Source organism: Helianthus annuus, chromosome 12, assembly GCF_002127325.2.
Source record: "Helianthus annuus cultivar XRQ/B chromosome 12, HanXRQr2.0-SUNRISE, whole genome shotgun sequence".
In the NCBI taxonomy this organism is placed as follows: Eukaryota; Viridiplantae; Streptophyta; class Magnoliopsida; order Asterales; family Asteraceae; genus Helianthus; species Helianthus annuus.
Window position 1 is genome coordinate 76,513,514 of NC_035444.2, and position 15,855 is coordinate 76,529,368.

The 15,855-nt window shown below is 37.6% G+C and overlaps 2 protein-coding genes across 2 annotated transcripts; one reads left to right on the forward strand and one right to left on the reverse strand.

The window, feature by feature from the left end:
- The first annotated feature begins 2,121 nt into the window (after positions 1–2,121).
- LOC110920427 (coiled-coil domain-containing protein 124) lies at positions 2,122–7,345 on the forward strand. Its single transcript, XM_022164640.2, has 3 exons — positions 2,122–2,848; positions 2,929–3,048; positions 7,096–7,345. The coding sequence occupies exons 1-3, from the start codon at positions 2,291–2,293 to the stop codon at positions 7,108–7,110; spliced, it is 693 nt and encodes a 230-aa protein (XP_022020332.1). The 5' UTR covers positions 2,122–2,290; the 3' UTR covers positions 7,111–7,345.
- A 2,572-nt stretch (positions 7,346–9,917) lies between these two features.
- Positions 9,918–12,758, reverse strand: LOC110920384 (L-ascorbate oxidase homolog). The gene is made up of 7 exons (XM_022164595.2): positions 12,527–12,758; positions 12,309–12,418; positions 11,710–11,980; positions 10,985–11,433; positions 10,531–10,896; positions 10,346–10,424; positions 9,918–10,264 (listed from the first exon to the last, which is right to left on the reverse strand). Exons 1-7 carry the CDS (start codon positions 12,674–12,676, stop codon positions 10,061–10,063), a joined length of 1,629 nt encoding a protein of 542 aa, XP_022020287.1. The 5' UTR covers positions 12,677–12,758; the 3' UTR covers positions 9,918–10,060.
- Between the last annotated feature and the right edge of the window lie 3,097 nt (positions 12,759–15,855).

Here is a 15,855-nt window from a genome sequence, read left to right on the forward strand (position 1 = left end):
TTTTATAGAGTTGCTATCAGACCGACTTTGTTGTATGGGACAGAATGTTGGGCCATCAAGAAAACAAGCGCGAAAGATGGAGGTAGAAGAGATGAGGATGTTAAGGTGGATGTATGGACACACAAGGTTAGACAACATAAGAAATGAGGTTTTTAGAGCAAGGTTAGGAATTGCTGGTATTTCGGATAAGATGAAGGAGGGGAGATTAAGGTGGTTTGGGCACATGAAGAGGAGGCAAACGACGACGCCAGTTAGAGCAGTGGAAACCATCAATATGGAGGGAATGAGGAGTAGAGGTAGGCCCAAATTGACTTGGGATGAGAAAATTAGGCAAGATTTACTAGATTTGCACCTCTCTCAGGAGATGGTCGAGGATAGGAGTTCGTGGAGACATAGGATAAAGGTTAACGACCTTTAGGTGGTATAGACGAGTTTTACCTATGTTTTAGGGTCAGTGATTTCCAATCTTCATGTATCTAGGTCTATATGTTGCCCTAGGATGCCTTATATCAATCTATTTTACTATGTTACTTTTTTCATCACTTCCTATGTTTCCTTGGTAACATCGTTTTTTTAGTATATATATAGCGTAAGGTTCGGCTACAAAGTCCATTTTTCCTACAAAGTGTACAAAGTCATAAAACACCACAATTTCAGTCATAAAACACACTCAAAACCCACAAATAACAGAGTGAAGATCACTAAAACACAATATCTAAACCTTAACAGTCCATAAAAACTTCAAACACAACATCGTAGAGCTATGAATATAAAACACAGCATAATAATCAACATAAAACACATTAATGTTAGTTATTCGAAAATCAAAGCCGTATCGTCCAAAACACAACAGAAAACCCACAAATATGGCGTTTTAGTAATCTCCACTTTGTTATTTGTGGGGTTTGAGTGTGTTTTATGGCTGAAATTGTGGTGTTTTATGATTTTGTACACTTTGTAGGAAAATGGATTTTGTAGCCAATTCCCACCCTATATATATGTGTGTGTGTGTGTGTTTATATATATATTTATTGTTTTTCTGTTGTTCGTTGGAGCTGAGGGTCTCTCTGAAAGCGCTCTCTCTATCTCCAGGGGCAGATGTGAGGTCTGCCTATATCTCACCCACCCCAGACCCTACTAGTAGCTTTGCTATATTTGGAGGATTTTTACAGGGTACTGTTGTTGTTTTGTAATTACAGTTTATGTTAATTACAGATTACGTATTTATATAATTTTGTCAATTGCGATTTGTAAGTTTCGAATTATTTTTATACAGATTGATAAGCGTTATTATTTTCTATGTTTTTTTGTGCTAAAAGGTTAATAATATTGGTTGGTTGTTTTGTTTTTTTTTTCTTGATTATTTTGTAGTCGAGGTTATGATGCGAAATCCCGGTTTTGAACCCGAGATAGCTGTAATCGTCGGGTGGACATGTCTAGTGACGATCACAACAGAACTACTTGTAGCGTACTTGTCGCCGCTATGCCACTCCTAGGTCTTTCGTCCAGATTAGGCACGGATGTTTCGATTATTATTTAATTAGTAGATTTTATGTTATAATATATCTTTTGCTATGTAATTTAAGTGAGTTAACTTTCGAAATGTTAACTTTTAAGTTTATGTAGTGTTTGACTTTGGTTGTATACATAATCTAATATTTGGTACATTTAATTATTATAATTTGATGTTTAGCTATGGTAATATAAATTTAGTATGTTTAATCGTGCATTTATACTAGTCTAATACCTTTTTATAAATACGTTTTATACAAATTACAGTACGTTAGGGACGAGTTTTACTAATTTTTGAACACCTTAGAGTTTCAGAATGAGGTCACTATATTTGAATTTGACGGGTAAAAAATAAGAATCATCGGGAACTTCAATTTTAATGCCTTACATTCATATCATAGGGACTCTAAAAAATAAGTATACTGGTCATTTAACCTAAAAATCTAACTATGCTTGTAACACGGACTCGATATGTAACGCTTTTACATGCCTTGAGACCAGGCAACAAAAAATTTACTCTGAGGACTTGACCTGACATCGCCAGCATTCTTCAAGGACGCAAATTGCAATTTACTAACTATTGTTATCGGTGGAACTCTAAACCAAGGCCCAGGTGTGTAACAATTTATCTGAACTTTCTCGAAACAACTCCATCCAACCCACACACCAACAACACCCACAAACAAAACCGATCAAAAGATTCCCCGTTCCTCCGCCCTTCACAAACCCAATCACCACAGCAGATCGCACTTCACAACCACCACACCCCACCCCAACCATGCCGAAGAAGATGGGCGTAAACAGCAAAGCCGAAGCCGCACGCGAACGCAAAAACGCCTCAGAATCAGAACGCAAGGAAAAAGAGGCGCGTGAGAAAGAAGACAAGTACTGGCGCGAAGCAGAGGGAGCCAAGTCACGCGCCGCCAAGAAACGAGAAGAAGAATCTGAAAAGAAAGCCGAAGCCGCCGCTCGGAAGGCGGAGGCACGGCGGCTGGCGGAAATTGAGGAAAAAGAGATCGAAAAATCGCTGAAGAAGGTGGATAAGAAGGCGAATAGGGTTTCAATACCGGTTCCGAAGGTTACGGAGGCGGAGTTGGTTAGGAGGAAGGAGGAAGAGCAGGCGCAGATGTTGAAGAAGGCGGAGGAGGAGAAGAGGAGGATGAGTAGGATTGCTAAAGAGGAGGAGTATGAGAAGATGGTGCTGGTGCAGAACACGAATCGGGATGATTCGATTATTGAGGCGAGATCGGTTGAGGAGGCGATTGCGCAGATGTCGGTTTCCGATAGCTTGCCGGTTGATAAGCATCCTGAGAAGAGGCTCAAGGCTTCTTTTAAGGTTTGTTTTTGATGGTTTTAATTAATTGGTGACAATTGATTATTAATTAATTAATGAATTGTTGAGTTATTAATTTGCAGGCTTTTGAAGAAGCAGAGATGCCTAATTTGAAAGCCGAGAAGCCTGGGCTTACTCATACTCAGTATAAGGATATGATTTGGAAGATGTGGAAGAAGTCTCCGGATAATCCACTTAACCAGGTAAAATGATGGTTTTGTTTCTTTTGTTTGTTGGATTTTGGTTTGAATGTGTAACAAAGAAGTAAAAGAAAATGTTCTGATGTGGATTGTATTTGGGATTGAATTTTTTAATGACGAAATACCAACTAACAACTTGAAGAGTCGTAAAAGAAGAATAATTCTTGACCTTTGCTAGTTAAGAGAAATTTCAAAATTAGACGTAGAACGATAGGGAAGTAGTTATTTTCATTAGCTAGCCTTTTTTCTTTGCAACACATGTGTAATTATAGTCTATGCTATTGGCTTTGCCCAATGCTTATTCAACTAACTAACTTCCTCTAATTAACACAACCTCTTCAACTAATTAGTAGGATTATTAGTACATATCATCACCTCCCCCAAGGATCAGATGAAAGAAATCTTGTAGAATGAATTCTCTCATGTAGCATCCTCTGATAGAGTAGAATTCACCAAATCAACTCTAGTCTAGGACGCTAGCCAGGCGCTTTAAGAACTTCAATGTCACGTGGGACGGTTGAACTTGTGGTCCTGTGGATGATAATGTTGCTTTTAACAATGGCACATGTATAGTAGATAAACAGTGGTATCTTTGGCAGCTATAGTGTGTAAGCCACAACGCCAACTTTAGCTAAGATGGGATACTGATACAAACGGTAGTAATATTTCTTGGCAGCTAGCTTTTGATTAGTTTTGGAATGAGTTTTGTTGATAAGACTGGAGTTTAAGGAAGATAAAGTGGTGGAGGTTGGTCATAAATGATTTCAAAGGGCGTGGACCTAATAGCTGAATGATAACTGATTAAAGATTTCTGCTAAAGGTAACCTTTTTACCCAATCATTTGGTTTATGAAATCACATACACCACAAGTAGTTTTCTAAGCATCTGTTCAAAACCTCCGTGCGCACTGTTTGTGGATGATAAGAACTAGAAAGACGTTGCTCCACCTCTTGCATTGCTAATAGTTTCTTCGAGAATGTACCAACAAAGATTTTAATCACTGTAGGAAACCACCGATTTTGGTAAACCATTTAACTTGTATATAATGTCCAGGTAGGCTTGAGCGACATCAGCAACTGTAAATGGATTTTTAAGGGCAATGAAGTATCCACCCTTGCTTAGCCTATCTACCACTCTTGGTTTTAAAAAGCGAGAGGCGCACAAAAGCGACGAGGTCAAAATTGAGGCGCAAAGCGCAAAAGCGGTGGGCTTTTCGTACCCGAGGCGCAAGATGTTTATATAATTTTTTTATATATCCCATAGGTTTTTAGCTTCCTTTAACCAAAATATAGCTATAAATAAGGCTTTTATACCATTTTACTTACATGTACAAGTCAAAAAACCCAAGGTACAACATTTTTTCTGCAGTAAAACGCCTCAGATACGTGAGGCGCGCGCCTCAGGCCAAAAAGCCCCCAAAAAACCCCTAAAATTTGCGCGTCTTGGGCGCTTCTTGTAATTACACAAGGCGCTGAACGAAAAAGCCCCAGAGGCTGCAACTCGCGCCTAGGCGCGCCTCAGGCGCGCTTTTTAAAACCCAGCTACCATTACCAAAATAACATCCGTACCCTGTTATTAGGGCAGACCTTCTATGAATTTTATGATGATGTCCTCCCACACTCCTTAGACGGTGCATGAGCTAATGTATTTTATGTTCTCTTTTCATGAAGCAATAACATATCTGAACCCCATCAATTTGGATAGCCACTTGTGCTAGAAAGGAGTGGCTATTTGATTTTCCAACAAATGTTTCAAACTTTGTTGATCGGCTCTTATTATAATAAAAGGTGGATCAGTTAGGTAAGGCTATCAGTTCTGAACTTGATGGATTATGGTCAAAACTAAAGTTCTCTTCCATATGTTGAGAGGGCTAAGTTTTAGGTGATAAAGTCTTACTTATAAAAGCAACAGGATGTTCCTTCTGCATTAACACTGCACCAATGCCATAAACCTGAAGCATCAGTCTCCACCGCTTGAATGTTAGACACTTAGACGGACCAGGCTGTTTTTTTCTATGCAGCTCTAAAACAAACCTTAAATTTATTCCAAGTACTAATACTGTAATACATTCATAAAAGAAAACCCAACCTAAATTTCCTTAAAAGAGCGACTAACACATGAATCATAAGGCATTGAAAGGTGGAAGGGGCATTAGTAAGACCAAATAGTATAACGATTTAAAGTAGCCATTGTGTCTGTAGGGAAGTTTTTCCACAATGGTCCGTGATGGTCGTGACCCTTCTTGTTTGGTACAAATTACTTCATTCTGCTAATGCATCAACTAATTTTGAGTGAATTCCACATTAGTTTCTGGAAAATTAATAGCCTCTTCATCACTTGGTTCTACTTCAGTATGATAAAACTGGGTCTTTTATCTTTGCATCTATGTCTAGGCATATACTTCTCATCACAAAAATAGTGTAGCCCCTTGATTTCCTTATGGCAAATTAAGTAGAAGTCAATATTTCTTTTGTAGCTTATTTTCATTCCTTTGAACATCAACTGCTGTAGGTCTAATATAAACAAGAGTACCCTTTACTGAATTATTAACAGGTGATAGCATATTAGTTGTTTTGAATTCCATCTTTGACCGTTTTACCTTTCTCTCGTAGTTTAGTTAAATTGTAAACTTATTGAATAGTTTATGGATTCGACCAATGAACCTACGATTAAGTTTTAGATAGACACACAAATATGGCTGCGCAAATAAATTGTCTAGATCGTTTAGCTCATGAAGTTCTAAATAAGCAGCGCCTTAAAACAGTTGTTTCTGCTCTAAGACAATCATTTGTGTAAGCTTATGTGAGTTGAGATATTTCTGACCGGAACTATACCCTATACGGTGTGGTTAAATGCCCTCTTTGCAAGTCAATGTCTGTAAAGCAAGCTTTTATTGAAGTGGGCTGGTCTCTACATTTGTGTACCATTATCTTAACTTATAAAGAGGGGTGTGAAATACTAGAATGCGTGTTTTTCCATTAGGTAATTTGGCATCCACCTGGGCTGCTCAACTAATCATCTTTTAGATGGTCATTTGAAATGAGTTTGATTTCTCTTATCCTGTACCCTTTATGAATCAGAGTTTTCTCTTTATCATGCCACTACTTGGTTTTACCTTTTATATATCAAATCCTGCCTAATCTGTTCTTCCCAAGTCAATTTAGGCCTCCCTCTACTCTTCCTCCCCTCCACTATGATGGCTTATGCTGCTCTAACCGGAGCCGTTGTTTGTCTCCTCTTCACTTGCCCGAACCATCTCAATCTCCCTTGGTTGGTGGTTTTCTATATTCCAATTTAATACTACTTGTTTTGTTGGTTTTGGAGTTGTGGGTCTCTGTCTCTCTAGAAGCAACCTCTCTGTGCCCAGGGATAGGGGTAAGGTTTGCCTACATCACACCCTCCCCAGACCCTGTTAATAGCTTTGCTATTGGTGGGATTTACCGGGTTAGGTTGTTTATGTAGGGCTTAGATGTGACGATTTTGACCCATTAACTGTGAAATGAATAAGCATACGTTATTCTTCAACGGGTCAAATGTGTACTTTTTTCCAAAGCTTATCTAAAACTGAAATGGGTAGAAAGGTTTTGAATGGTCGTAAGTTGACCAGAGGGTATATAAATGATCACAACCTCTTATATCGACCTTACCATTTTAAACATTTTAAACATATTCAATACGGTAACTATATATAAGTTATAAAATATGATGCAAGGTCAAGTGTCAATGGCTCAACATGACCCTACAAGTTTTGGCTCGCGTTAAATTGATGTAGATAGCACGTCTTTCTTTGATTCCAGTTGACTAATTTCATTTTGTTTTGTATGATTCAATCTTGTTTCCTTTTGTTCAGCCATGATGTAGATCCCAAGCTAATTATTTTTCCTTCTTTAATCAGATACATCTCAGCTTATATGCAATCTTATATTGTATAGCTTTATCACCCAAATTATATATTTTTGTGAAGCGCGCTTGTTATCGATATCAATCAAATTTCACAGCTGACCAAGTTTCCTTTGATCAATTGGCTTATCTTTTGCACGTTCCTTTCAGGTGGCGGAGAAATAGGCTGTATGGTACTTTAACCAAGATGCAATATGTTTGCTAGCTCCAGGAGAGATTCATAGAGTGATATGGTGGTTTCATGTATAGCTTACATCGTATATGAGGTAACACCTCCATTGTAGGTTTTGGACTCCTTTTTATCCTCTAAACCTGGTTATGCTATTGTATGGTTTGCACTTTGATGTCATAACTCTTCTTTCAAATAAAAAAATAATTCTCTCAAGGCAACTTGTTTTCACCTTGTGCATTGTAACGGTGGAACGTTTGTTTCCGAATCCATTATTTGTCTTTATAACTTGAATATGTTTGAAAGAGGTTATTTGGTTCATTGATGATGAAATATGTTTAGTTTAGCATCATTTATGATTATTTCGAGTTTTGGTTTCAAATTCGGACCTGGCATGGTGTTAGCGTTTCGCCTTATTACACGATTCACACATTACGGCCAAAAGTTGGTCATTTTACTTTGGAATTTAGGGTATGGGTTCATAAACCGTTAAAACCTACCGCGCTGCTCAAACTGAAACTACCCTCTGGTTTAATGGATTGGCAGACTCTGGTTTTGGGGTTTCATGGTTTTGGTAAACCGGACTGTCTATGTACCTTCATTATTTTTCTATTTTCTGTCTTTGGGATATGAATGTTTGTATATGTATATTATATATTAATTAATAATTCATGCCGTATATTTTTATGATTTTAAAAAGTGTAATAAAAAACTAGCAATTTAAAAAAAAAAATACAAAAATAAGGTTGGTTTGAACCAGCAAAACTGAACCGTTTTGGTAGTAAACCAAGCGGACTTCATGAATTTCGTAGATGTTCATATTAACTATGGTGATGTGGCAGCATGTTGATTAATTAAAAAAAGGTTGACTCTCAGCCCTCCACTCACGCCTTAGGCCACACGGGCGGTCCCGTGATGGCAATGTATAACGCGTGAAATGGTCACGCCACACCGCCGCCGGTGTGTTGAACACGCGTGGAATTCACAACGCGTTAAGCCGGTCACGCGTTGAACTTTTGATTTTTTCGAACGTTGGATCATTTGACATTGAGAGTGATAGAATTCCATCACTAGTGATTCCACCCCTCCTACATTTCTATCACTAGTGATGGAAATTTGATTGATGACATGGCATGATTTTATTGGACACTGAGAGTGATAGATTCTATCACTAGTGAACCACCCCTAGTCCCCAAAGGTGAAATTAATATGTTAAAAAAATTGTTCTTATAAAAAAAGCCATGTTGCCCCTCTTCTTGGTGCCCTCAAAACGGTGTTTAGCGCTCTTTCATGTTGAGGTATACATGAAAGTTAACCCACTACACTCAGTTTAATAGTGTTCGAAGTTTATTTTAGATAACGGACCTTGTAAATCGAGTTATATGAGGTTGGTATTTTAGGCTATATCCGAGGTTGATACTTTAGGCTGTATCACATTTTGTAACAAAGACATTAAATGCTCGCATTTTTTAAAGGCAGCACTTCATTAGAAAGGAACCAACTAGCAAGGAGCTAAAGGAACAAAACAACTACAACAGAAACAAAGAATGAGCTAGCCAAACATACAAGGAATCGAACCGACCCCAACTAGATTAGTCCAAACCCTCTTATCTTAACCCGAGTCTTAAGCCAAAGAAAGCTGAGAGACTCAACTTCCCCCATGATACCACCAACCGATGGTATTGCGTGCTTTTCCAGATCGCCCAACAAGTCAATTGGAGAACCGATTGAATGACCCTTTTACCTTTCTTCGACATCTTCAAGGAGCCATGAAGCTTTAGAATATCTCACGCGCAAAAAGCATAGATAGGGGGAAGCCGGCACCATGAAGCAATAGCCAACCAAACTTCAAAAGAGAAACTACAAGCTGAAATGATGTGTCATCCACAGATTCCAAGGCCTCTTCACAAAATGGACAAAGGGGGGAATCGTTACGGATCCGGCGGGCGTCTTTGGTAGGCAAGTGGTCAAGATACACTGGCCATCCAAAAACGTTCACCATTAAGGGGAGCCACCTATTCCAAGAGAAACCGACCTGCTCGGGTGGCACACTACCACTGATGAAAAGTCTCTTGACCGAGCTCACAAAGAAACCTTTAACCAGGTCTGCATTCCAAATCCATGAATCCAAAAATCCACTGAGAGAGACGCCATAGAGTAAGGACAAACAAGCCATAAGATCATTAACTTCCTCTCGACTTGATGGCAGCTGTTTCCACTGCCAATTTTTACCCACTCCCCCATTTTCCTCAAACAATCTATTAGCGACGCGCGCATTCTTAGAGAGTTCAAGGTTGTAAAGGGCTGGGAACTGAGACCATAAAGGAGCTGAGCCGACCCGATAATCCTGCAAGAATCTGATTTGGCAGCCATCCCCAAGCCTGCCTTTAATGAGACGATCCAAAAAAAATCCCAGTTTCCGTGAGATCCAAATCTACACGAACAATACATTTCCAAACACCGGATGACGACACTTTAAGAGGCAATCGTGTAGTTGTCCTTGGACTATAAGAGCTTGGACCACGTTATTCCAAACCCGAGAACCCTCATTATAAAATCTCCAATGCCATTTAACCAAAAGACTTGAAAGAGTTGAAGTCCTTAAGAGAAACTCGGCCCAAACCACCAAGCCGCTTAGGTTGAGTTACCTTACCCCAAGCGACCCAGTGAATGTCGTTCTTGTATACATCAAATGTATGAATGATTTGTCAATGTATTGAGGATTGAGATGTATCATTTTCCATTGTTATTAAAAAATAAATGTGTAGTATTCATTGATTCATAGAAATAGAGAATGGCAGGAAACATAAACATAAAGGTGTTGTATTTATTTATAACTTTAAATGTTTACAAAAAAAATGAGGTGTAACAAAGAATATGACCATTTTCTGATCTTACAATGCAAATAGCAATTAATTCAATTGTGGCTAGTTAATTTACGACAAATCATGAGCTTTTCCCGACAGCCCGACCGCAGAGAAGGGCGTTCTGAGGGAGCGGATACTCGTCTCGCGGTGACATCACCGGAGAATAAACACGAAGATAGAACTGTTCCCCGAGATACCGTCGCACCCAAAATTCATTTCGGATGTTCCACATCCCGACATTGTCAAGTCCAAGGTATATTGCCGTCCATGATTTTGGATATACCTGTATTAAAACGGTTTAGTAAATGGACAAAACTTCACACAATAGTAACCAAGTTTCTAGGTTTTAAATGAAAAGACTAACTTGTATGGTACAACGTGAAACCGCATCAACGAGATTGTAATTGTTTCGACTCTTATCACTCCATCGCCCTCCGTCCATTCTGTATATCAAAAAACCATTATTAGCGACAAAAGGAAGCGTCGAAATGCCTAAAATGGGTCCAAATTTTTCTTTTTGTAATATAAAGCTCGAGAAAAGTAATTTACCCAACGACAAAGAAGTTGTATCCATCTAGATGCCAGCTTTGGATGATATTTTCTCTGTTTTCAAACACTATCTCAACGAAATCGCGAAAATCGGCACCCATAACAGAAGTGTCAAGATAGGGGGCCTTATCGGTGGGTTCGTCGGGAATACTTCCGACCTTAAAAACACCACTAATGTTGAAGTAATCTGCCAGCTTAAGAGGTGTGTCAGCTGCGACGAATGACACACCGTTAACGCTATATCGTTGCTTTCTGTCGATTATCGAAGCCGCACCATTTATTTTTATAGTTCTCGATATATTAATCTGTCCGTAATGATATGACCCTTGTGGGTTTGGCCTTGGTCCACTGGCCGTCAGATTAGTCCTGGAAATGAACACAAAACTAATTAATCAATCCCCGTCGCTAATTCGTCGCAATAAATAGTTAACAAAACTTAATATTAATATTTTACCTGATGGACCTCGCCTGGTTTAGCGACCAAGTGATGTCGGTGTTGGGAGGCGGGGGAGGTGTACCGGAGACCGCCTTGACGGAGTTGGCATACCGGAAGATGCCAGTTGTGTTGATGTTCTGACTGGTGAACCGGGAGGAAACCGCAATGTAGTAATCTTGAGATGGTTGATCCGCGGTGACTAGAACCGAGTAAGATTGTCCGACATGAACATCTAGAGACGATAACGGTGTTTGCACAGTGTGAGTCCCCTCGACTTCCACCAACGTCATCGAGTGACCTTCGATTCTGAAATTTAGAGAGTTTTGTAGTCCTACATTTGATATCCTTAACCTATAAGTTTTTCCTTGCTCGACATTATACGTGACACCACCATCACCACGACCATTGATCAACACACCGTCGGGAAATGGGAGACGCCATCCGAGATCCATAATCTTCTCTAGTCTCTGTAACATGAATTGTTATTTTGTTAATCACTATTAGAAATAAAAAAGCAAACGTAAATAAAAGCGTCGGAAATTCCTACACATTTCCAACAAAAAAAATGCAACCTATTTAGTGACAATATACCGACTCGCAAATGTTGTAAAAATGTATACGGAAATATATTTGTTGGAAATTGATGAATGGCAAACTTTTCGACGAAATCAGTAATGTTGCAATTAAAAACGACTCATTTTTCTAGTAGTGACTGTATCACGTATTAAGATAGCTTCACATACCGTGTGATTAGTTGTATACCAATCTCCAATAAGAATGGAGTAATCATCCGCTGGGTCAGGAAACGGGACTGGAATCCTCGGCCTGCTGAGGATTTTGATGGCCCCGAAACCGCCAGCGGCTTTTTGAAACCCTAGTGACGGGAAGTAGTAAAAGCTTCCGATCTGATCTTTGACTTGTAACTTGTAGGTAAAATTCTGTCCCGGTGGGATCGGGCATGTCGTACCGTAAACTCCGTCTTCGTACGAATTCCGTCTTTGTTGTACTCCATTCCTATTTTTAAACACAAAATCTCATTATTACCTCGGTAAGCGTGTTTCATAATTTTCTCCGAATACTATGTACTTCTGTTTACGTGTTTTTTTTATTTAAATAAAAAAAGAATATTGAATAATCATAATTAACGCGGAATAAGGAATATTAATAGAATGTTCACATGATCATCCTTAATGTTCACACTTGATTAATTGACTTAACTACTCTTTGTTGGCTTATTATTCACTACACGCTTGTACATTGTGCATTTGCTCGTGTACATCTCAGATTAATTACCGAAGGACTTGTAGCCTGGCAGTATTAGAAAAAGTATGAGATTAATTACCATGAAATAAGAAAAGGCTCCGGCAGATTATTGAACACATTGATGATCAGATTATCGTTTGTGACAGAATATATTTCCGGTCCCGGAAATTGTCCGTTGATCAAGATTCCCTGTGAAAAAAAAAACATCATATTCATAAACAAAAATCCTAAATTTAATAAAACCTTATAAATCTCGTATCTCTAAATCAACAATTTGTATAAATGTATGAATTGTACCTGTTGGCGAATGCCCATTGGATATATGTCTCCAAATGTTACATTCCATGTAAAGAACCGATACGGGTCTTCAGCATTAACAATCGCGACAAGACAGAAAACCGCACACGAATACAGTGACCATAAACATACGCCGTTACGTCTAGGCATTCTTTCAAGAACAACAACGATGAGAGAGAGAGAGATATATATATATATATATAGATGTATACGTATAGAGAGAGAGAGAGAGAGAGAGAGAGAGAGATGGTTAACTTTGCATGGAGTGTTTAGTTGAAGAAGAGTGTTTATATAGGATTCATGTTCGTGAAGGGTTAACGCGCAAATGGGCCCACTTGTGTATGTAACATGAACCATCCAGGAGACCCTCGTATGTGAACGTAATTTCCAAATGTACAAATAATTAAATAAATAGATAATAAACGTATTTCAATCATAATAATGATTAGGAGATGCATAATATTAATTATTTAATTGGAATCCAAGAAGCTTTGAATCAAACCATAAATGAATATGGGAATGGAAATAATGTAACCTAAAATCGGTTTGGTTTAGGTGTCTCACAAACTTTGTCCCAAACCATACAATGAATATTTAATAAATGTTTATGAATTTCTTTTTTTATATAAATTTATATAATGTGGTTTCAATGTTTTGAAAAGGTCTAGTTCTTTAACATGACCAAACTATCACGAGAACTGATTTGGAAAATTATTCGAATCAACAACCAAAGTGAGAATGTTTATAGTAGTAAAACAGACTGAATTGTTTTTAAAATTTATGAAGATCAAGTTTTTTAGTAGATAATCAGACCGGCTCTATCACACTTAAAAAATTTTAAAACTGACTGAGTCGGCTTGTTCTTCTAAGTAAATAGACCATGTTAGAGCATTCACAATCCGTTCCCAAAATTCTGTGAGAGGGCTTTTTATATTATGAAAAGTAACTCTTTGTGTAAATTTTTTCTCCAAACATTTGTATACTTTGTTTCTTAATTTAAAAAAAATATTCAACTAAAAAATCTTTTAATGCCTTTCGTAATCACAAATTGAGAAGTTTTGTAATGTCAATTATAGGTGGATGCAAAACGTGTATTACCGGACATGCTAACCGGCACACACCATTGCCCGATAATAGTGGAGGCGTCCCCCGTTTTCTCAAGAAATAGATAAAAAGGATATTGTTCCAAAATAAACTTGTCATACGTTACTAATAACTTAAAAGAGAAATACTTGATATTTTATTTCAATAGTCCAAAAATTTTTAAATAAAGAGATAGAAATGTATATCAACTATTGTATTTGAATGATAATTATGGGGTCTATGGAAAAATACTTAAAAGTCATTTTTAATGATTATTTTTGGTTAAAACTTTCACCTTAAACTTTTCTTTAATGACACATTCTACACGTAACTACAAGCACTAATTTTAGTATTGAAATTTTGGTACATTTTACTAACAAAAGAAACTTATTCTTCCTTTTATAAATTTTGTAACAACCGAATACCACGAAAATGTAAAGTTACGTGTCATTATTTTTCTTATTATTTATTTTGTTCTTCTATTTTAAAACCTTTTATAGTTTTTTTAAATACATATGCTTTGTCTTCTAGTAAATGGAGGGATCAAAAACTCCAATTTCGCTTTCATCATATAATGTTTTATATGTAATTTCATGAATAGCACATTGTATAGCAAGTCGTATTTTAAATATCATTAACCTCTACCCACTAACATTGCATTATACATACTTTTTTACACTAAATTTATTTTAAACGAAGGATTATACATACTTTTTACACCAAATTTATCTTAAACAAAAGATTATACATATTTTTTTACACCAAATATATTTTAACCAAAATATTGCATTTGGATGTAAACAAAAAAAAATGTGGGACCCATTGTGTACTTATGTAAGGGTGTCCGGTGTGGAGATCGGCAACATTCGGCAAATGAGTTTACCACTCGGTAAATACCACCACCAACACTAGTTTACCACTCAAACTTAACCAAATAGATGGTGGGTTGACGATGCAGTGAAGAGTGTGTGTGTGGTGGGGTGGGGTCCATGCAATCTCTCAACCAGTCACACCCTTTTCTTTTTTTTTAAAAAAAAAATATCACTTCAGCAAGTGTCTAAACCATTGCCAACACTTTTTAGAAAAGTTGAAACACTTTTCACTGATTGACGTGACGCACTCTCATTGGTTGATTTTTTAGTTTGTCACTCTCAAGTGTTTAACCACTTCTTACACCCTAAGTAAACATGAAACCATTTATATATGAACGTGTTCAATTCGGCTTGCCAAGCAATACCTCCTTTGTTCATTACTAGCAAAATGAACCCGTGTTAGGGCAGAAATTTGGTTGATATCAGTTGAGAAATTTAAATTTAAGTATGTTATGTATTTTAAATCAATTGAAACTACAAAAATAAATATTGGTATTGGTTTCGATAGAACCAACATTGTTAGTTATGTTGTTCGGCCAGAATTACCATAGTACCAATATTGAAATGACCCAAAATATGAAACATTTATTAATATTAAAAGAATAACACTAATAATATATAAAAAGATTTACTTTGAATTAGAAAAAAAAAAAGAAAAAAGAAAAAAAAAAACAACGTGTTTGCAGCCATGATTATTTGTTTGGTGTTGGCTTTTCTCTTGAAAACAATATTTCCAATGCATGTCAAGCAACCATTCCATACATATCTCTCTCTCATCATCTCATGCCCATCATGCCCAATTTGATACATGTGTACATCACGTTTTCAATTTGATTCTTGTCCCATAGTCGACAAGGCATTGCCAATATTCGCCACCTTTTCTTTAAAACACCGAATGCTCGCTCGACATCTTTACGTGCAGCCATCTGGACCCTGTTAAACTTTAATCTCTTTGGATTTGAGGTACCGTGTCTTGTGAACGATTTTACAAAAACCCCCCACTCTGGGTAAATCCCATCAACTAGGTAGTACCCGTACACGTACTCAACCTCGTTTATAAAGAAAGTTCCTTTGGGTCCTATACCATTTACCCGATCATTGAAAAGAGGCGAGTGGTTTATGATGGTAATATCATTATGTGAACCTGGCATACCGAAGAACGCATGCCATATCCAAAGATCTTGGGACGCAACTGCTTCAAGCATGATGGCTGGCACCCCGTGAAATCCACTAGTGTGAGCGCCTTGCCATTGGGTAGGACAAAGTTCCCAAGGCCATTTCATACAATCTAAACTACCTAGCATCTCGGGTAGCCCATGATAATCTGCGTGATGTTCCAATATTTGTTGCATGTCACTGAAGGAGGGTTTTCTC

Bases quoted from the DNA above. Each gene is read 5' to 3' on its own strand.
- LOC110920427 (XM_022164640.2), top strand. From the start codon at position 2,291: ATGCCGAAGAAGATGGGCGTAAACAGCAAAGCCGAAGCCGCACGCGAA. The intron at 2,849-2,928 runs GTTTGTTTTTGA...ATTAATTTGCAG, and splicing joins GGCTCAAGGCTTCTTTTAAG to GCTTTTGAAGAAGCAGAGAT.
- LOC110920384 (XM_022164595.2), bottom strand. From the start codon at position 12,676: ATGCCTAGACGTAACGGCGTATGTTTATGGTCACTGTATTCGTGTGCG. The intron at 11,981-12,308 runs GTAATTAATCTC...GTTTAAAAATAG, and splicing joins GAGCCTTTTCTTATTTCATG to GAATGGAGTACAACAAAGAC. The intron at 10,897-10,984 runs GTAAAATATTAA...GTTCATTTCCAG, and splicing joins AACCAGGCGAGGTCCATCAG to GACTAATCTGACGGCCAGTG.